This window comes from Neolamprologus multifasciatus, chromosome 22, assembly GCF_963576455.1.
Source record: "Neolamprologus multifasciatus chromosome 22, fNeoMul1.2, whole genome shotgun sequence".
NCBI lineage: Eukaryota > Metazoa > Chordata > Actinopteri > Cichliformes > Cichlidae > Neolamprologus > Neolamprologus multifasciatus.
The window spans coordinates 9,211,556-9,234,606 of NC_140459.1; the positions used below are offsets into that span (position 1 = coordinate 9,211,556).

Consider the following 23,051-nt stretch of genomic DNA (forward strand, 5'->3'; position numbering starts at 1 on the left):
ACAGAAGACGTTACAGGTCTGTGAGAGCCAGGGATTTTCCTTGTTTGAGGTGACCAAATACTTATTTTCCACCCTGATTTACGAATAAATTCTTTACAAATCCTACCATGTGAATTCATGGATTTTTTTTCACATTCTGTCTCTCACAGTTGAAGTGTACCTCTGGTGCAAATTACTGACCTCTGTCATCATTTTAAGTGGGGGAACTTGCACAATCGGTGGCTGACTAAATACTTTTTTGCCCCACTGTATTGTTAGCAAAACTTTACTAGTCTACACACGTCTGTTGCTGGCACGGACATCGCATGTCCTTATGTCATTGTCATGAGACACTCACAAACAAGTGTCTCATGACCAGTGTTGGGTAAGTTACTTTAAAATAGTAACTTAGTTACATTACTAGTTACTTCTATCAAAAGTAACTCAGTTACTTCAAGTTACTCATTACTTTCAAAGTAACTAGTTACTAGGGAAAGTAACTTTGGTTTTACTCAGAATTCTCTTGTTAATGTGTTGCTTCCATAACTTTGCCAGTCTTCTAGCTTGCTTACTTGCCACAAGTGTACTGTGCCACCTACCAATAGAAAGGAAAAGATAATGTGCATATTTCCACGAGAGAATGCCATGCTTCTAGCCTACGTCACAGCGTCATGTGCGCTATTTACATCCAACACAAAAACTGCAGTCGTGGTGCTTTGATTGTACTCAGAACTCGGAAATTCTGCCTTCTGAATAGGAAGATGTAGGCAACACCAGACTGCAGATGAGCTGCATACAGAGCTGGACTGGGACAGAAAATTGGCCTGGGCATTTTGACTTGAGACTGGCCCGCCATTATAGGAAAAATCATAAAGCCTTTGAATGAAAACAAACGCTGTTGTGACAGTGATGTTCACTGTTTTGATGGTATATATGCACCAATCAATCAATCGTTTGTTGTAAGATTCAGATAATTATTTTTTAAAAGCCAGACATTTTAAATGAGAATAAGAAAGAAAAGTATTTCCTTGTGCCCACCTCTCCCTGTTAATGCCCTACCTGGCACCCCTGGCAAACCTTTGCTAGACCCGCTCCTGCACAGTTACCAGCTGTCAGCTACTTAGAAAAGGATCCTGGGGTTATCTGTCTCTCAGAAACAGTTCATAACTTCCCTTCAACTCATCCATGTCACCTAAAAGGTAAACCTGTTTCTCCATCACCTGTTCAGCTCTGATGATTCAGTAAGGACATCTCCTGGTTTCATCTTCATGTTTCCCTCTCACCAGATAAACAAACCGACATCGTGACCAGCAGCTTTTTTGCAGCTGTGGCTCCAGCAAACATCAGCTGATATTAGAAATTAATATTAAATAAATTCTAACAACGGCTGATCAAGCTTAAACGTGCTGCTGTTGTTTAGCGCGACATCGGCTGGTTTCCTCTTTCTGGCGCAAAGTGGGCGATAAACAAACAAGAGAGCTGATCAGCTGATCATTGATCAGTTTTCATGATTGAAGTAGAAACGGGAGAGAGAGGGGAGAGAATGAAAGAAGAAGAGGCAGCTGTGCAGCAAAGACACAGAATAACTCCAGCTTTGTGTCTTTTTCATTGTAGCTGAATTACGGGACAAACTGTTCCTTTTCACCTCAATAAGAAACGCGTAATATTTTCTCTGAATACCAGACGGGACGGTTGGCAACTCTAATAACTTATGAACAAAATAAAGTTCAACATCATTAACATCATAGCACCCACCCAGCTGTATAGAAACTCCGTCATGCTAGCTAGTACGCAGTACGGAAAAAGTCAGAATAACGAAAATAAACTCCACCTAAACTTGGTTTATATCTGACCCAGATAGACTGCAGGTCATAACTTCTTACCTGAAGTTCAGTTCACACTTGGACCGGCGGCCGCCTCGGGTCTCTTTTCCTTCTGCGTCCCCTTTCCCTCATCCACCTGCTGCCTCCACCACTTGCTAATGTTACAGAATCTGTGGAAGCTCCGCGATAGCCACCACACGAAGTAACGAGTAACGACCGCATCTAAATCCCAGTAACGACTAACGCGTTCCTGATTTTGGCATAATAACTAGTTACCGTGCTCGTTACCACAATAATAACGTAGTTACTGTAACGCGTTACTTAATAACGCGTTAGTCCCAACACTGCTCATGACACATGACTACTAAAACAACTAAACAAAGTACTTATCACATTGTTTTGGAGCTGTTGAAACAGTGTGACAACAGTATATCTGTTAATGTAAAAGTGAAGTTTCATTAACATATTACCTTGCTTTTTGTAAGTGGATGGTTCTAGAGATTTGGCTGATTCTTCTTCTTCTACTGTTGTGCTGTCATTACTCTGTAAGCGTTGAACATCACTGCCTTCATCAAGTGGATCCCTCTGCTAGAACATACTTTTGTTTATCAAGTGAGAATACAAATGTGAAATCAAATAAAAGGAAGAAAATTCAGGAAACAATTATTCATGTAGTTTAAAACATACACTTGACTGACTCAAGCTGTGACTGCAACAAACTTAATGTAAACTGCATTGTAATCTGCATTTCTGATGGTACAGAAGATAGTCTAGATATAATCTGAATCAGTCTGCATTAATGAAAAATATTGTTAATGAACAATAATTGCCAATAACTTGGCAAAAGTGTGTTATCTTTATTTTGTTTCATTGGTAACTTGATTTTTAAACCCACACTCTCCCTTTTTCACTACCTAAGAATTTATGGTGTTCTCTAAGCTCAAGCATTCATCTGCTCATCATTTCTGACCTGGGAAAATCTTCTAACATCTTTATTTAATACAATCCTGGTGCTTTTATATACACATGATTTTGTGTTGTTTTTTTTATTATGTAGATGTTTGGAGATCAGTAAATTGGACAAAAAAATCATGCATAAAATATACAACCGTTACTTTCACAGTACAATAATTTCACCCGTTTTTTCTTTTTTGCTTCATAAAGACAGTAAGTTGTTAAAAGGCCTTCCTAAAGAGTACAGTTTCATGAATTTATAGATTTGTGATAAAACAGATACATTTCTTTTGTTACCATAGCACCATGCCAATTAGCAGCTAGGGTGGGGAGAAGGTCACTGAATATTGTCATCCATCATATTCCTTACCACCTTCTCACCATTTACTGGACCTGACTTTCTTTAACAGACTGATTTGACTCAGCTGTCACAAGGACAGATATGGGGAAATGGATTGTCATTGGTGGACTTAAAGGAGCAGTTTGTCTTTTTTTTTTTTTTGCTTAGTTATGTAGAGATTTACTCAATATATTAATTGAAAAAGATTTCATGTTTAGCTGAGTGGGATGAGCAGTTGACTATATGGCATAAGGCTGGACAGCAATAGGCCCGGATTTGTGTCTGAACCTCAGCTCTTTACTGCATGTCTTCCTCTTTGTCTCTTTCCCCACTTTCCTGTCTTGCTACACTGTTTCTTTACATTAAAGGCTGAAAAGGCAAAAAACAAAAACAAAAAACTATTTCATGTTTACCTCTGTTTCAGCTGTACTCTCCTGTGGCTCATCTCCTGCAGGGACATGTAACAAAAACACATATAACAGCTATATTCAGATATAGGAACATACAGAAAATAAATGCTTTGTTAAGTGGTATTTAAAGCTTTATATATATAGAGTCATGGCCAAAAGCTTTAAGAATGACACAAATATTCATTTTCACAAAGTTTGCTGATTCAGTGTTTTTAGATCTTTTTTTTTAGTTGTTCCTGTGATGCAAAGACTCAGTATTTGCAATGTTGGTCCTTCTTTTTTAAGACCTCTGCAATTCGCCCTGGCATACTGTCAGTCAGCTTCTGGGTCAAATCCTGACTGATGACAACCCATTCTTTCATAATCAATGCTTGGAGTTTGTCGCAATGAGTGGGTTTTTGTTTGTCCACCCGCCTCTTGAGGACTAACCACAAGTTATCATATGGATTAAGGACTGGGGAGTTTCCTGGCCATGGACCTAAAATTTCAATGTTTTGCTCCCCGAGATATTTAGTTATCCCCAAAAGTTGAGTCTGTTCAACTTGTCGTAGTGTTTTCAGTGGGAGAAACATTTCGTCATTCATCCAAGTGACTTCTTCAGTCTCAGTTGACTGCAGGTTTCCCCAATCTTATAAACAGTTAGTTATTACTTTGGCCTTATGGCACGGTGCTCCATCATGCTGGAAAAAGCCTTGTTCTTCACCAAACTGTTCTTGGATGGTTGGAAGAAGTTGCTGCCAGAGGATGTTTTGGTACCATTCTTTATTCATGGCAGTGCTTTTTGGCAAAATTGTGAGTGAGCCCACTCCCTTGGATGAGAAGTAGTCCACTCGCTGTACTATAATATCATATTCTTTGCTGCCCTTCCTGACACCAGGCCATCCTCCAAAATTCTTCTTCTCACTGTGTGTGCAAATGCATTCACACTTGCCAGCTGCCATTCCTGAGCAAGTTCTGCACTGTGGCACCTTGATCCTACAGCTGAATCATCTTTCAAAGACTTCTTGCCCTTGTTGAATCTGGAAGCCTTCTTCACAACTGACACCTGAACTGCAATGGCGCCTGTGTTTGGCTTTGCCGCTGCTGCTACAGCACGTTGGAGGCGACAGTGTAGTTTTTCACTGTCGTCACTTGTCGTTTGCAATATATTTTTTGCTCTTTTGTATTCTGACTTTGCTTCTGCTGCTTTAAATTATGATCGGGATACACTGTTAAACATCAAAGACTCAATGGAGATCTACTGTGACAGCTGGGACAGCTACAGAAAAACTTTTCCTCCTCCTCTGGTGTGTTCCTCACCTGAGTGCGTGCTACTATGCACAACCCGCGGCATTTCCACCCTCAAGAGACGAAAAAGGGGAACGAGGGCCGGCGTCCAGGTGAAACGGAGAAGGTACCGGAGGCTAGCTGCTTGGCTGTGGGGTGACTCTCGGTGCTTGCGACCAGTTCCTCTCCTGTCGTTTGCTGGGGATGTTACGGCGCCTGGGACCCGAGCCCCATGGCATGGAAAGCAGTTTGCTCACTCTGTGTCCGTCATCCATTTTCCGTTTTGCTGGTGACAGCTACGTCTGCTCATCGATCAAGGTTTTTCCCAACTCTGGAGTCGCCGCCCTGCCCAGCAGGTCCACAGGTGTGCACAGGTGTTTAATTCAAGTACCGCTGCAGTCAGCTGTAGATTCCGCAGATAAACCGTCATCAATTCGGTTCGCCCTGCTAAACGTTCGCTCTATAACGAACAAATCATTTATTCTAAATGATCTTTTTATTAAAGAGTCTCTAGATTTTATGTGTCTGACTGAGACGTGGCAGCAAAATAAGGATTATGTCCACTTGAATGAAATCTGCCCGTCTGGCTGTTCTGTCATTGGAACTCCGCGTCTTTTAGGACGTGGTGGAGGACTTGCTGCTGTTTACCAGGACAGACTCATATGCAAACTGATGACCTCGGACTTCTTTTCTTCATTTGAGTCACAGATGATGAAGGTCGGTTCTCTGAAAACCTTTTACTGTATTTTAATCTATCGACCTCCTGGACCTGCTGGGGTCTTTCTAACTGAATTTAACGACCTTCTGACATCGATCATTAAACTGGAGAAGGTTGTAATATTGGGAGACTTAAACCTTCATATTGATGACGCTTCCTGTAACACTGCTGCTGAGCTCATCACTATCACTGAGTCTTTTAACTTTAAGCAGCATGTTTCTGGCCCCACACATACAAAGGGCCACACTCTTGATCTTGTTTTCTCCCTGGGTTTAAATATACATGATGTATGTGTGGAAGATGTCCATGTGAGTGACCATAGTTGTATATTCTTTAATTTGTCATTTTACGTGGATCCTTCACCTCCTAAATTGATGATCCAAGGGCAGATTATAAACCAGGATGCTGCTAGAAGGTTCTCTGCCATGTTTGTCCCTCGCATGGCTCAAAATGATATGGATTCACTTATTTTGTCTTTTAACAATCAATGTAAATCTATTTTAGATACGGTGGCACCTCTGAAACTAAATGTTGTCCATTCTTCAAATTTCTGTCCTTGGATAAATGAAAATATTCGAAATTTTAGGAGATATTGTCGCAAATTGGAACGTTTATGGAAGGCTTCCAAGCTTGAGGTCCATAGGGTACATCTGAAGGAATCAATTTTCTCACTTAACGACATGATAAAAAATGCCAGAACTGAATATTTTGCTAATCTAATAGCTTCAAAAAAGAAAAATCCCAGAGTATTGTTTGATACAATTAAAAACATTGTCTCTCCTGATATTCCTCATGTACCAGTCTATACTAAATCTGATTGTAATGACTTTTTAAACTATTTTGTTAATAAGGTCGCTGCTGTCAGATCTAATATCTTGCCATCATCCTCTCAGTATCACACTGACACGTTGCTTACCTCTGATACCTGGTCCTCTTTTACTCCTGTTACCTTACAGGACATCAGTGCTCTGCTTGGTCGAATGAAACTGACCTCAAGCCACCTTGATGTACTTCCTCCATCATTTTTCATTGGTGTGTTTGACTCTATTGGCCCCTGTATTCTGGAAATAATTAATACTTCTCTTTATACTGGCTCAGTTCCCAGCTATTTTAAACAAGCTATTGTTGAACCAATATTAAAGAAACCAAATTTGGACCCATCTCTTCCAGGCAGTTACAGGCCAATATCAAAATTACCATTGGTGTCAAAGATCTTGGAAAAAACAGTTGCAGAACAACTTAACAACTTTTTGGAAAAGAACAATGTTCTGGAAATTTTCCAGTCTGGTTTCCGCAAATTGCACTCTACTGAAACCGCTTTGCTTAAAGTGTCTAGTGACATTCTGATGGCAGCAGACTCTGGAGAGTACACCGTTCTGGTTATGTTGGATCTCAGCTCTGCTTTTGACACTGTTGATCACAACATCATGATAAATAGGCTGAAGGACTTGTTTGGGATTACTGGTGTTGTTTTAAAATGGTTTATGTCGTATCTATCTGAACGATCCTTTACTGTCTGTATAAATCATGTGCTGTCGGAAACATCAGTTCTGCCTTCTGGGGTACCTCAAGGATCTGTTTTAGGTCCTATTCTCTTTTTGCTGTATATACTTCCTCTAGGCCACATTATCAGACGTTACAATAATATTTCTTATCATCTCTATGCTGATGACATTCAGTTGTACTGTTCTTTCAAAGCTTCTGAGTTGTATAAATTGTCTTGTTTAAATAATTGTCTGTCAGAAATCAAACAATGGTTAAATGACAATTTCCTTCAGTTAAATGCAGATAAAACAGAAACTTTGATTATTGCACCTGATCACATGCTCTCAGAAATTAGGCAGCATATCAGTTTTTTAGACCCTTCATTTCAGTCGAGTCTCAGAAACTTAGGTGTTATATTTGACAGTTCAATGTCTCTTGAGAAACATTCTAAACAACTTGTCCGGAACTGTTTTTATCATCTAAGAAACATTTCTAAACTCAGACTACTGGTGTCAAAGGCAGAACTTGAGATGATTATTCATGCTTTTATTTCTTCTCGTTTGGATTATTGTAACGGTCTTTTTACGTGTCTTAACAAATCAGCTCTGGATCGCCTCCAGTCTGTACAGAATGCAGCGGCAAGACTTTTAACTGGTACAAATAAGAGGTCACACATTACTCCAGTTTTGGCTTCTCTTCATTGGTTGCCTGTAAATTTTAGGGTTCATTTTAAAATTTTAGTTGTAACTTTTAGAGCTCTACACGGTGAAGCTCCCCAGTATATCTCTGACCTGTTGAAACCTCATGCTTCATCCCGAGCACTTAGGTCTTCAGGTCAGAGGCTACTGGTGGTCCCACGTACTAGGTTTAAAACACGTGGGGATCGGGCTTTTCAGGCACTGGCACCTAGGCTGTGGAACTCTCTGCCGTTGTCTTTACGCTGTCTAGACTCTACTGACTCCTTTAAAAAGCAGCTGAAGACATTTTTATACAAACGGGCTTTTAATTAATTTTAACTTGTATGTCTCATCTTATTGTAAAGCACTTTGTGATTTTTATCTGTGAAATGTGCTATATAAATAAATTTTACTTACTTACTTACTAACAATTAAACCTCTTTCCTTTAAGTCTTGATGATGGTTGATTTAGCTTCCAATCTTATTAGCAACAACATGCTTGCCTGTGAAGCCCTTTTCATGTAACACAATGATGGCTGTATGTGTTTTCTTGCAGGTAACGATGGTTAACAGGAAGAACAATGATTTCAAGCATCACCCCCATTTTAATTATTCAATCTGCTATTCTAACTCAATCAGCATAAAGAAATGATCTCCAGACTTCTGCTTGTCAACATTCGCACCTGTGTTAATGAGAAGATTATTGAAATGATCTCAGCAGGTCCTTTTATGGCAGTCCTGATTGCAATTGAAATGTTTTGTTTTGAGAAGTTCATTTTCATGGCAAAGAAGGACTTTGTGGAGTATATGCAAATTGAGATTATAAAAAACTGAAGCAACAAACTTTCAAACCAATATTTGTGTCATTATCAAAACTTTTCTCAAAATGACTGTATGCTAATTATACAAAAAGGCCTTTTTCAGGGAACATAAGATGGGTCAACAATTTAAAGTTGTTCTGCAGCATTGGAGGCTGATCTAGTCTTGAAAGCTGGTGCTACTAATTCCTATAGGTGTTCCAACTTTTTTGGATTACTTACAACTCCCTCTGTTTGCATAAAATCAGTGTTGGAACACGCTGTGGTATCATACTGTCATGAGGATTAGTTGAACAGTATTGTACTGCAGAAAGTTGTGTGTTGCTACAAAAATGGCGAGAAAAAAGGCAATTAACAATGGAAGAGAGACAGACCATCATAACGCTTAAAGAAATTGAGGTCTTTCCTACAGAGAAATGGCAAAGAAAGTCAAGGTGTCAGTGAGTACAGTTTCATTCACCATCAAAAGGCACTCAGAAATTGAGGGAAACTCTAACAGCAAGAGCTCTGGCACACCCAAAGCCACGACTGAATCAGAGGACAAGTTTCTGAGAGTAAACAGCTTGCATGATAGGCAGCTCACAGGACAATAGCTTCAAGCACAGTTTAATATTGGGCATAGTAAGCAAGTCTCAGTTTCAACTGTGCAAAGAAGACTTTGAGCTGCAGGTTTGACAGGACAAGTTGCAACAACAAAGCCACTGCTAAGACGTCAGGATAAAACAAAGAAGTTTGCCTGGGGGGCCATGAAACACCATCATTGAACTACTGAAGACTGCAATAAGGTATTATGGATATTATTTCAAAACTTGAAATTTTCGGTTCATCACGCAGGATCTTTGTACACTCTTGACTACGCAACAGGATGGTTCCACAGTGTGTGGCATCAACTATCAAACATACAAGAGAAGGTGTGATCGTCTGGGACTGCTTTGTTGGATCCAGGGTTGGTGACTTGTACAGAGTGAAAGGCACTCTGAACCAAAACGCCTACCACAGCATTCTGCAGAGCCTCCAGTATGTGCCTAGTTGGTCAGGTTTTCATCCTTGTTTGTGAGTGTCTCATGACAATGACATAAGGACATGCGATGTCCGTGGCAGCAACAGACGTGTGTAGATAAACAATGGATGGAGTGTGCGAGAGAGTACGACCATGTAGCATTTAAAGCGTGGAAATACTTACATTACTTTAAGTTTTATTACGTAAAAAGTGACAAAAACATTAGCGCCCACTGTACACTTAGCATGAGAAGAAAACTTCTTTCTCCAGCAAAAAATTAAACTTGAAATCTGAGCAAGTATCTAGCATGCCTGCCACAGGAATGTGAAATTCACAGAGAAACCCCCGGATCCCCCCACTGACAGGACCGCTGAGGCACCGGGCAGACCTAAACCGGCCCTTCTTTTGCTAAAGAGGTGAAAATAGATTTCAGAGTGACAGGAGTTATTTCTGCTGAATCTTTGATTTTATTTATTTTCTGCTGTGTTTTACTTGCATCTATTTGAAAGAGTGAGTGTACACACACAAAAATATTTTATTTTATATGTTGAAATATGCAGAAAATAGGTTTAAATGTTAAACAAATTTCTTCAAGTCAAAGCCTGTTGCATACAATTTAATTTTTGCTGAATGCAATGTGCATAAAGTTAAAAGATTAAAACTAATAAAACAAGTTTTAAAAAGACACTTTTCCATTTGATTCAATTTTATACGATGGATTATGCAAAAAAATAGAATTGGGCTGAAAGGTCTATTGCTTTATTACCTATTCAGGTGATGTATTGTGTTTTTAAACAATTATTAAGTAATAAAGGCACTAATTACTTTTGAAAATAAGTAACCAGTAACGTAATGGGACTAATGGGAAGTAATGGGAAGTAATCATTAATTAGTAACTAATTACTTTTTTCAAGTAACTTGACCAACACTGGCAGTGAGCTGTTTGTATCTGAAGTGAGAATCTGTGGAATTGTTTGGTTCTCTAGAAAACCCTGATTTGAGGAGACTGGGACCGTCACAATTGTTGTTGTTTTATGTTGCAATATTATTAAGTTAATATTAAGTGATAGTTCGATGAAGCCTTGTAAATGTGTCGAGTCTTTCCCACCAATTGCATCGCCAAAACGGAAATCACACAAAACACTGTTCAATAGCTCATTTGGAAGTACTACTGACTTCCTGACATTTGCTGGTCATCTGCTTGTCTTTAGTCACATGATATCACTATTACAAGTTAGACTTTAGAGGGTAATTGTCATATAAGTGCTCAGCCCCTGGTGAGCAGTTTATTTTCAAGTCTGTCTAGTTGAGGGAGCCTACCTTCATCACATATTAGATTGAAAAGTTAGTATTTTAGTGTTGAGATTTTAGAGAAGATTTTAATTTTAAAAACTGATACCTTACAACAACATTTTTGATTAAAAATTTACCTTTCTCACTGGTTCCAAATTCTGGTAGAGGCTTGATGTCAGATTCCCCATCACTTTTCTCTGGATGTTCAGGTACTTTATTCCTCGAGCGAATCTAGAAAGAACAAGTGATTTATCTGACCTTAATACTTTATTTGCGATTAAGGTTTCAAATAATAAAAGTATAAGATAAATCTTAAACACTTAAGACCAACAATGGTGCACTAATTTACTAAGAAAAAATGCATAAAAAAGAATGAGGGTGTCATGGCTGTGCGCAAGCAGGCAGAGAGGAAGGACCCAAAATGTCGAACTCACTGAGGCAAAGGTGAACTCAAAATAAACAGGTTGCAGACCGAACTGAAGACTAATTATACTGGGGGAAAATAAATTAACAGGCAGGCAAAACAGGTAATGGAACACACAGCGTAAACTAAGGGTATGATGCAACAACGAGCAGGGGAAGACGCAGACACTAAATACAAGAGGTGGACAGAGCTAAGAGGAAACAGCTGGGAGACGCTGATTACACTGACGAGACAGGGAGAGCACAAAGCTGAACTGAAGCTTTTGAAGATTATTTTCAGTTTTTTCAAACTTATTTTTCATTTAGAAGAACACAAGTATAAGAACACAATTATAATTAAAAAAATTAATCAAAGTCAAACCCACTTGTTGGAGAAAAAAAAAAGCTAATGACATAGTTTTAGAAAACAGATTCTTAGACCAAATGGCATCCATTGTTTTTATTTGCTTCACTTGACACTTTTACTGTCCAGGATGTACCCCACCTTTCACCATATGACAGCTGGGATAGGCTCCAGCCCTCCCGTGACCCTGATAAGGACACGTGGAACAGGATGGATGGATGAATTTGTTTTGGGGAATATACAAAGATGTAATTATAGAGAGGGCAGATAGTTACAGTGGGGCAAAAAAGTATTTAGTCAGCCACCGATTGTGCAAGTTCCCCCACTTAAAATGATGACAGAGGTCAGTAATTTGCACCAGAGGTACACTTCAACTGTGAGAGACAGAATGTGAAAAAAAAATCCATGAATTCACATGGTAGGATTTGTAAATAATTTATTCGTAAATCAGGGTGGAAAATAAGTATTTGGTCACCTCAAACAAGGAAAATCCCTGGCTCTCACAGACCTGTAACGTCTTCTGTAAGAAGCTTTTCTGTCCCCCACTCGTTACCTGTATGAATGGCACCTTTTTGACCTCATCATCTCTATAAAAGACACCTGTCCACAGCCTCAACCAGTCAGACTCCAAACTCCGCCATGGCCAAGACCAAAGAGCTTTCGAAGGACACCAGGAAAAGAATTGTAGACCTGCACCAGACTGGGAAGAGTGAATCTACAATAGGCAAGCAGCTTGGTGTGAAAAAATCAACTGTGGGAGCAATCATCAGAAAATGGAAGACATACAAGACCACTGATAATCTCCCTCGATCTGGGGCTCCACGCAAGATCTCATCCCGTGGGGTCAAAATGATCATGAGAACGGTGAGCAAAGATCCCAGAACCACACGGGGGGACCTGGTGAATGACCTGCAGAGAGCTGGGACCAAAGTAACAAAGGTCACCATCAGTAACACACTACAACGGCAGGGAATCAAATCCCACAGTGCCAGACGTGTTCCGCTGCTGAAGCCAGTGCATGTCCAGGCCCGTCTGAAGTTTGCCAGAGAGCACATGGATGATACAGCAGAGGATTGGGAGAATGTCATGTGGTCAGATGAAACCAAAGTAGAACTTTTTGGTATAAACTCAACTCGTCGTGTTTGGAGGAAGAAGAATACTGAGTTGCATCCCAAGAACACCATACCTACTGTGAAGCATGGGGGTGGAAACATCATGCTATGGGGCTGTTTTTCTGCCAAGGGGACAGGACGACTGATCCGTGTTAAGGACAGAATGAATGGGGCCAAGTATCGTGAGATTTTGAGCCAAAACCTCCTTCCTTCCATCAGTGAGAACTTTGAGGATGAAACGAGGCTGGGTCTTCCAACATGACAATGATCCAAAACACACCGCCCGGGCAACAAAGGAGTGGCTCCGTAAGAAGCATTTGAAAGTCCTGGAGTGGCCTAGCCAGTCTCCAGACCTCAACCCCATAGAAAATCTGTGGCGGGAGTTGAAAGTCCGTGTTGCTCGGCGACAGCCCCAAAACATCACTGCTCTTGAGAAGATCTGCATGGAGGAATGGGCCAAAATACCAGCTACTGTGTGTGCAACCCTGGTAAAGACCTATAGTAAACGTTTGACCTCTGTTATTGCCAACAAAGGTTATGTTACAAAGTATTGAGTTGTATTTTTGTTATTGACCAAATACTTATTTTCCACCCTGATTTACGAATAAATTCTTTACAAATCCTACCATGTGAATTCATGGATTTTTTTTTCACATTCTGTCTCTCACAGTTGAAGTGTACCTCTGGTGCAAATTACTGACCTCTGTCATCATTTTAAGTGGGGGAACTTGCACAATCGGTGGCTGACTAAATACTTTTTTGCCCCACTGTATGTTGACTCTTTTCTGCTGACTGTCCGCTGCTCTGTTTCATTTGTGAAAAATGTGCCTGTACCTGTTGACATTAACTATGCAAAACTGTGTTTATCAGGAACTGTCTTACATGTTACATTAAAAAGGCTAAGTCTGTTTTGGCATTGTGGTAGCCACTGCGAAGAAAATGATGTGAGGTTATAGTGTAAAATTAAATGTATCTGTTCCCCTGACCTTTGACTGTTGTCGTCCATATTGCTGATCAAATGTGCTGTATGACAAAAGTAAAATTGCAAAGATTTAATCTTTACCTCTGTTTCAGCCGTACTCTCCTGTGGCTTATTTCCTGCAGGGAAATGTAATAAAAAGCAGATTATTAGGATCAGACAGAAAAGAAATGACTGATCCTTTAGTGTTCACAAATATTTATCCTGTCCAGTAAAAATAAAAAAGAATCAGAATTATGTTTGTATTCAGACAAACATCTCACCTTCTTTGGTTTTTGTTGGAATAGTCTCATGTGTTGGACTTGTATTAGTCTCAGTATCAGCTTCATCTTTGACCATGTTCCTGCTGCTGTCACTGGGGACCTCTTTGCTTTCAATAGTCTGTCCAGCTGAAGAGTCAGAGCCTACATTTATCACACATTACATTGAATAGCTAGTGTTTAATCTGTTCAAAATCTTTTACAAAAGGTTAAATTATGACTGAAAAATTTTTACAGTAAAAATCTGCTTCTGTGAAACTTTTCATTAAAAATGTACCCTTCCCACTGCTTGGAGATGGTTCCAAAAAACTGGTTCCAGGATGTCCTTCTGCTGTTGTGATGTCTTTTGATTTTTCAGCATCAACAGTTTTTTTCACTGGAGAAATCTGAGAACGTAAATACCTTTATATAACATTTGGTATGTCAGATTAGGGCTCTATAGATATTAATACTTAAAGGAGTGTTTATGTTGATTAGTAGAGGATGTTTATACTGGTAATTGCTTTGTTTTAGCCTCCAGGCTCTCCATAATATTCTACACAGTTAAACTGAGAATGATAATCATGAGGATGCTCATCATTTTTATCCAAGTAGCGTACAACAGATTCCAGAGGTATAGAAGAAAAATTCCCTTGGACAAATAGAAGAGAAATTTGATCATTCATAACATGTGTGACGTAATGATTACTAAAGGTAGTACGAATGATCAGCAGAAAATAAAGGGTTGTACACTGCACACGGCTGGTCACTAGTCAACATTACAGTCACTATGTAATAATCCTTTAATGTCTATAAAAGCTTGTCATATGTCACTGGTAGTCTTGCCTTGTAAATTAGGTTAAGAAAAATTTAACTCAGGACACACCCACTTTGCAATAGCAGCAATTATTTTGCCCATTGATGCTTGAAATTGCTTACTGTCATTGACTTTCTATGGTCCCACATTGCTGCAAATTGTTTACTGTGTGGATGCACCGTTAAGTGTAGACTGTGGTGATAGTATACAATACCTAGCATTGTGTTAGTATATTTTTATTTATTTATATTAAACATAAAGTATTGTTGTACTATTGACAATTTTAGGGTTTACTTTATAGGACCCTAAAACTGATAGCTTCATACATGTTCATATGCACGAAGGATATATTTGTAAAATAAGGATTCAGTGTATTATTTCCCCAATAACCAAAACTTAAGAATACAGCAATTTCTATGTGGAATTATTTGTTCTACAAAACTTCTGCCACTAGGCTGTGATGCTGAGCAAGTGGGGAACTTATTTCAGCAGAAAGAACAGAAATGTTTGTCCATTGCATTTGTATTTATTAGAAGAAAAAAATAACACGTGGGATGAATTTAAGCCACCAAGTGCTTTATTCTTGTATGGACATGAACATTTGTTTTTGCAAACTTTATATTATCCCACTTTAGAATCTAAGCAGAGGATTGGAAATCAGCTTGTTTTGTAACTTGATTCTAGAAGGTCATCTCCTCAGAAAGCAAACAGACGCATATGTTTATATAGTGGTTAAAAGTAAACAAATGTAATTAGTGTTAAGGTATTATCATTATAATTGTTATAATAATGGTTCTGGAAGCACCTGATATTCAATGATTTTATTGTAGTAATTATTTTATTGTTCAGTTCAGCTCATTTTTATTTCCAACATGTACATTCACAATTATTAAAAAATATCATTCCATTCTTTTGTTTGAAAAGGAGTATGCAGAAGTATACACTTATTTGACCCCCTCAAGTTTTACTCTCATTCATTTAATTTTCTTTTAGTCTTAAATTAAACAAACATCATATGAAGCAAAAAACAAACAAACAAACTAAAAAAAAACAAGTATTTATTGTAGAATTGTAGTAGTGGTTTGTTTTTCATTTACTTTCATTTGTTAAATTTTGGTGTTTGTTTGCTTTTTTATGCACATATTGAATCAATTTATGACAACAACTAATAAGGATGTGAAAATTAAATTTTTTACCACTGATTCAGCTACAATCCTCTTCAATTCCCGTCCTGTGGGGTAAAGTTAAAGTCAGCAACAGTATTTTATCACAGTGCGTTACACAGTGTTTCTCCTCTTACTGGTCACTGGCTCGATTTCAGATTCTCCTCCCCCTGATGTGCTTGGTTCACTTTTCACTGGTTGGTCAGCTTGTCCATGTCCTAGTTCACTCTGAAAAAAATAAATAAAAATTTATTTATATGACCACTTTAACCTGTTTAAGTCTTCAGCTGCAATAATGTCATATTTGTATTCAAGTAAAAATACATTACATCAGAACCTCAGAACAATATTTCCCTACAGTTCATACTTTAATATGCAAGAAAATTAAGAGAAACTAACTATTTTTGGTTAGTTTCTCTTAATTAACTCTAATTAACTGATTAATTCACTGCAATAATTACATTTTTTTATTATTCAATCTTTTTAAAAAATCTTCAAATATTAATAAAATTGTAGTTAAACAATTAACATCATTAAGTGATATGGGCAGGGTGGGTTATTTTTTTGCCTTTTTCTTTTTAATCTTTTTAAGTTGTCATCAACTATGCAAAACTTTATCGGGAACTGTCTTACATGTTACATCAACAAGACTAAGTCTGTTTTGGCATTGTGGGCCACCTTAAAGAAAATGATGTGAGTTTATAGGCTAAACTTAAACGTGTCTGTTCCCCAGACCTTTGACTCTTGTTGTTCATAATGCTGATCAAATCTGCTGTATGACAGAAGTGAAACTGCAAAGATTTCATCTTTACCTCAGTTTCAGCTGTATTCTCCTGTGGCTTATGTCCTGCAGGGAAATGCAATAAAAAGCAGATTATTAGGATCATACAGAAAAGAAATGTTCAGTTTCTTGTTTCATTAAAAAAAAAGTCTAGTCTAAACAGATATTTATCATGTCCAGTAAAAATAAAAAAGAATGAGAATTGTGTTCGTATTCACACAGACGTCTCACCTTCTTTGGTTTCTGTTGGAGCAATCTGAAGTGTTGGACTTGTATTAGTCTCGGTATCAGCTTCTTCTGTGACCATGTTACTGCTGCTGTCACTGGGGACCTCTTTGCTTTCAACAGTCTGTCCAGCTGAAGAGTCGGAGCCTACATTTATCACACATTACATTGAATAGCTAGTGTTTAATCTGTTCAAAATCTTTCAAAAAGGTTAAATTATGACTGAAAACGTTTTACAGTAAAAATCTGTTTCTGTGAAACTTTTCATTAAAAATGTACCCTTCACACTGCTTGGAGATGGTTCTAAAAAACTGACTCCAGGCTGTCCTTCTGCTGTTGTGATGCCATGAGGCTCTTTTGATTTTTCAGCATCAACAGGTTTTTTCACTGGTGAAATCTGAGACAGTAAATACCTTTATATAACATTTGGCATGTCAGATTAGGGCTCTATAAATATTAATAATTAAAGGAGTGTTTATGTTGAATATTAGATGATGTTTACTGGTAATTGTTTTGTTTTAGCAACCAGGCATTCCACGATATTCTACACTGTTGAACTGAGCATGATAATCATGAGAATGCTCACCATTTTCATCCAAGTAGCATACAACAGATTCCAGAGGTACAGAAGAAACTTTCCCTTGGACAAATGGCAGAGAACTTTGATCATTCATAACATAATGATTACTAAAGGTAGCAGGAATTAAATTAAATTATATGAGTATTTATATCAAACGTAAAGTATTTTAAGTTTTTTTACAGGACCCTAAAACTGCGAGTGTATTATTTCCCAAGTAACCAAAACGTAAGAATACAGAAATTTCTATGTGGAATTATTTGTTCTACAAAACTTCTGCCACCAGGTTGTGATGCTGAGCATTATTATTATTATTATTATTATTATTATTATTATTATTATTATTATTATTATTATTATTATTATTATTATTATTTCAACAACAACAAGTGCTTTATTCTCGCATGGACAAGAAAAAAAACATTTTGCAAACTTTATGTTATCCCACTTTAGAATTTAAGCAGAGGATTGGAAATCAGCTTGTTTTGTAACTCATATCTAGAAGGTCATCTCCTCAGAAAGCAAACAGACACACATGTTTATATAGTGGTTAATGTTAGGAAAATATATTTTCTAGCGCTTATTTGCTGTATATTTTGTTTTATGCATTTAATAACAGGCCAGTATATTAAAGGCCACCTTTGAGTTATAAACTGCGTCATAGGTCATTAGATTGTTTGATGATTGTGATGTGGGAGAGTGCAGAAAAGGAAGCTTTGTGCAGAGTTGAAGAGAACATCACCTATTTTTATGCTGCTAAAAGAGAACAACAGGAAACAGCTGGGGGTAAAAGAGCGTTGAGACTGTTAGTGATGTGCAAACATCACTGCCTTAGATGGGGTTGAAGTTAACTGTCACTGATGGATGATAAATATACTCTGCTTACGCATGAGGGGGTGTGAACCCTGACATATAAGGTTGTATATCGAAGTGCTTCCTCTTTGAAATCTACCTGACTGCGCTTTGGGTGGTATTGTGTGAATCTCCCACATATATGTTCTTAATAAATAATTGTTGTTGACTGGACTTACTCTGAGTATTGGTTGTTTATTCTCAGCACATCATTAAAGAATTGGGACATTAAAAGTGAAAAAAATAATTTGTGTTAAGGTATTGTTGTTATAATTGTTATAATGGACTTGTTATATTTGTGATAATAATAAAATCTTCTGTAAGAACCGGATATCCAATGGTTTTATTAGAAATCATTGAATTATTAGAATTGTAGTAGTGGTTTGTTTTTCATTTACTTACATTTGTTAAATTTTGGTGTTTGTTTGCTTTTTTATGCACATACTGAATCAATTTATGACAACAACTAATAAGGAGGTGAAGATTTAATTTTTACCACTGTTTCAGCTACAATCCTCTTCAATTCACGTCCTGTGGGGTAAAGCTAAAGTCAGCAACAGTGTTTTATCACAGTGTGCTAAAATTAAGGATTAATTAAAACTGAAATCACTTGTAGATGTAAAAATGTTACCCCTCTACCTGTCACTGGCTCGATTTCAGATTCTCCTCCCCCTGATGTGCTTGCTTCACTTTTCACTTGTTGGTCAGCTTGTCCATGTCCTAGTTCACTCTGGAAAAAATAAATAAATACAAATGTATTTATATGACGTCTTTAACCTGTTGAAGTCTATAGCTGCAATAATGTTATGTTTGTATTCAAGTAAAAATACATTACATCAGAACCTCAGAAAAAACACAGATCATACTTTAATATGCATGAAAATGCAGAGAAAGTAAGTCTTTTTAGTTAATTTTTCTAATTAACTGATTAATCTACTGCTATAATTACATTTTTTTATTATTCAATTTTTTTAAACATATCTTTATAAAAAATCTTCAGATATTGATAAAATTATAGTTAAAAAATTAGCATAAATAAGTCACATGGCCGGGGCAGGGCCGGTTATTTTTAGCCTTTTTTTGTACTCTGTGTTTGAGTTTCAGGTGGAGTTGTCTCCACCTTAGAGTATTGTTCTCTGATGTGTCCTTCTCACACCTTCTCCAAATGTGGAAGGGCAATCAACCAATGGCAATCAATTCAATGTTTCTATCACCTCAACAAACATCAGCAAACATACAAACTGTTATCTTGCTGTTAGGCTACGTTCACACTGCAGGTCTTAATGCGATCAAATATGATTTTTTGTGTCCGCTCGTTCACACTTCAAATAAAATGTGACAGCAAACGCGCTCTGGTGTGAACCCTCAAAGCGGCTCACATGCGCAAAAGAAGATGTCACACACAACGCGCTCTGCTTAGACCCAGAGCAAACAGTATTGTTTGACTGTTTCAGACTTTACGTTTCCCAATTTTGCTTTAAGTTATAAAGTTATTTTTTTTTATTTACATATGGCGTAATAATGATCCTTACTGCTGTTTTAGAGAGGAGCGGTGCTTCAAAGGATGCAGATTTCTGTCAGAATCTGCAGATTATTCAGTACAAATAAAATGTTCACGTTTCTCCAACGTTGTCTTCCCAACAGTTTCACTGACATCTACACTGGTTGGCCAGGAAGCGTTCGCGATGTCTTCTCCGGCGCTGATAATTGGAGTCTGTCTTGTGTCAGTGATGTAAAAAACGGATTTAAATCGACATGACCGTTCAAACAGCAGTCGCTTTCTAAAACATCGGATATGTATTGGATTCAGTACCACATACGAAAGTGACCCAGATCAGATTTGAAAATATCGGATTTGTGCTGTTCACACTGTCATACCATGATCGGATATGGGTCGCATAGGGTCAAAAAAGTCGGATTTGATGCGCTTTTGCCTGCAGTGTGAACGTAGCCTTTGTGGCACAGAGTTTTTCTAGCTAAAGGTCCAGCTGCTGTATTTCACAGGAAAAGAAAAGAAAGAGCTAATATCACTCAGAAATGGAGAAAGATGTAGGAAGAAAGCGAGGAGACGAACAAGAGAGGTTAGATTTAAAGGTAAGGACCTCTCGGTGATGATAAAGTGCAAATTTAAAGCTTACATGCAATTTAATTTTATGAAATGGCCTGCATTTGTATAGCACTTTACTCAGTCCCTATGGACCCCAAAGCGCTTTACACTACATTCAGTCATTCACACACTGGCAATGGCAAGCTACATTGTAGCCACAGCTGCCCTGGGGCGCGACAGAGGCAAGGCTGCCGGACACTGGCGCCACCTCTGACCACCACCAGTAGGCAAACATGGGGTTAGTATCTTGCCCAAGGATATTTGGCATGCAGCCAGGAGGCAGCCTGGGATCGAACCACCAACCTTCTGATTAGTGGCTGACCTGCTCTGCCACCTGAGCTACAGCCACCCACAATTTTAATCACGTATTGGAGATTCTTATAAAAACAAACTAAGCTATACTAGCTGTCTTATTCAAATCTTGCTTGAAAATACTCAGTAATTTGTATGGGTAAAAGAGGTTAGTTTGTGGAATTGTGGTGATTTTTTTTTTATATAAAGCTCTGCGTTGGACTGATGTGCAGTGGCTGTGGTGCTTATGGTCAGTGTTGGTTTACATAAACTGTAGTAAACTAATTTACATTTAAGATGATGATGGTTAGATGATTTCACTGAATTCCACTTTTATACCAATTCTATATTGTCTAGTGTAAAGACAGCATTAATAGTGTCAGTGTAGGGAATGGACATCAGCCAAAATATAGCATGAAACTACATACATCTTGTTGAATTCAGTTGTGTAAATTTACAAAGAGCAGCAGGTCAGCTGAAAACTTACTGAAGCTTATATTAGGAACTATTGTGATTTGTGGTTCTTTTACCTGTGCTCAGCCACTACACAGATCTTAGGGTTCCCCCACCTGCTGAATCCCACTGTAAGCCCTTATGGTACTAGCTTTAATGTTTAGGTGTGGAGACAAATTCACCCTTTACAATGTAGGCAACAGAACATTTTCAATTTCATTAGAATTTATTATAATTTTATAATTTCATTATAATTAGAATTTAGAGTCAAATATTTGTATTCTCATGTACTAATACTTAGTATTATTCTATTAATATAGCACAAAGTTCAGTTACCTTTGCACAAAAAATGGTTAGTAAAATTATCCTTCAAGGTGCTACTTTTTACTTTCCTACTTAACTGAAAAAAGAGGGTTTTTTGTTGGTTTTTATGTTCTTTTTATGTTTTATATTGCTTTTACTGGTGACTTAAAACAAAGGCCCAGCTACATTTTATGACCAGTTCTAATGTCACATGCTTAAAATGTTTTTGTTTGTTTGTTTTAGAAAACAAAAGCACGATGAAGATAAAATCAAATCAACAACATGCACTGGTGAATTGTAAGGTTTTCTATATAATTTTGGCATTTTTAATTTTTTGGTATTTTTCAAACATGCTGTCAGAGAGAAGAGAGCCTGCCTAGAAAAAAAAACAGTGGACACAGTAAACAACAAGAGTTATTTATATGTATTTTTGTACATGTAAAAATGAAAAATTTCACAGTTGTATGACTGATTGTAATTTGAAAGTTTTACCGTGGTTCGAGTTTGACTTTCATCCAACGCATCTACAGGGAAAAATAGTTTGCACAGCATCAACTTTTGATTTACTAGTTATAATGGACTTTTGACTTGGTCACTTCAGCTGACCTTTGTCATCTTTCAAAGATTTGATTTCAGGCTCTCCTCCTCTTCCTCCTCCTTCTGCTGTTGTTGTGTTGTGGTGGTCTTCCATACCATCAGCTTCTCACTTTATAAGCAGTCTGTGTAAAAAAAAAAAATGCATTCAGTTTATCAAAGATTAAAATAAGAGCAATTTTTTGTGAGTATCAGAAAGTAAAATATTTTAACATTTTTGAAATATATTTTTATTTAATGAATTTTTAAAAAATCCCGTCTAAAATAGCTGATACTTTAAGGTGTAACAAACTACATCTATTTAAGAAGACAATATGATATTTCTATGTAATAAATGTATTTTTTTCACACAAAACAATACCAAATCAGAGTGAAAGGTAATGGGAGTGGTAACTTTACTAACTAGCAAACTGGTTCAAGGGAATGGGAGGAGACTGTAATGCTTTCTTGCTGAGCACTGAACTGAATGGTGAATTCAGGTAAAATGACAGTGGTGACTTCTACAGAAAGACGCACTGAATGCCAAACTATCAGATTTTTCTGTGGTCACTACAAGGCCTGCAGTGTTTGCCCTGTGAAATCTAAAAAACAGATATTAAATTAAAACATACAAAAATTAAGGCAATCATTCTCCTTAAATCTCAAATAGAATTCTGTCCCATAAAGGATCTTCTGCTGGTTTCACTCATCCTTTGATGTACTGCCATCTTGTGGTTGCAGTTGGCATTGTCTCTGGAAGCTAATGCCATGTCATTTTCATGGGTTTGCCCATGTCTGATTAACAAAGAAATTAATGCTGATGAAGCTGAGAGGTAAATTGTTTCTGTTTTGTTTTGATTTTTTTGTTTGGTTGTTTGCAAAGCTGCATTTTAACTCTAGTTAAAACTCTAATCTTTGATGAGAGACTGACGGGAGATCATTTGGCATTAGCAAGTAAATGAACAAATTATACCATGTGTATAAAAGGCTCTGGGATTTTATATCTATGTAATGCAATATTGTGTGGGGTGGAGTCGTAAGAAATGATGC

The 23,051-nt window shown here is 37.6% G+C and overlaps 1 protein-coding gene across 1 annotated transcript in view; it reads right to left on the bottom strand.

The window, feature by feature from the left end:
- Positions 1-22,129, bottom strand: part of LOC146492911 (interferon-induced very large GTPase 1-like) — a 30,954-nt gene extending 8,825 nt beyond the window's left edge. The window contains exons 1-16 of the mRNA XM_085149427.1: positions 22,035-22,129; positions 21,921-21,952; positions 18,914-19,004; positions 18,771-18,805; positions 17,432-17,485; positions 17,125-17,242; positions 16,852-16,992; positions 16,652-16,686; positions 15,977-16,067; positions 15,873-15,907; positions 14,158-14,266; positions 13,884-14,024; positions 13,705-13,739; positions 10,901-10,994; positions 3,510-3,544; positions 2,168-2,390 (exon numbers count right to left, since the gene is read on the bottom strand). Coding sequence (XP_085005553.1) covers positions 2,168-2,390; positions 3,510-3,544; positions 10,901-10,994; positions 13,705-13,739; positions 13,884-14,024; positions 14,158-14,266; positions 15,873-15,907; positions 15,977-16,067; positions 16,652-16,686; positions 16,852-16,992; positions 17,125-17,242; positions 17,432-17,485; positions 18,771-18,805; positions 18,914-19,004; positions 21,921-21,952; positions 22,035-22,119 — 1,354 coding nt within the window. The 5' untranslated portion in view covers positions 22,120-22,129. The remainder of the gene's footprint in view (positions 1-2,167; positions 2,391-3,509; positions 3,545-10,900; positions 10,995-13,704; positions 13,740-13,883; positions 14,025-14,157; positions 14,267-15,872; positions 15,908-15,976; positions 16,068-16,651; positions 16,687-16,851; positions 16,993-17,124; positions 17,243-17,431; positions 17,486-18,770; positions 18,806-18,913; positions 19,005-21,920; positions 21,953-22,034) is intronic.
- Positions 22,130-23,051: the final 922 nt, after the last annotated feature.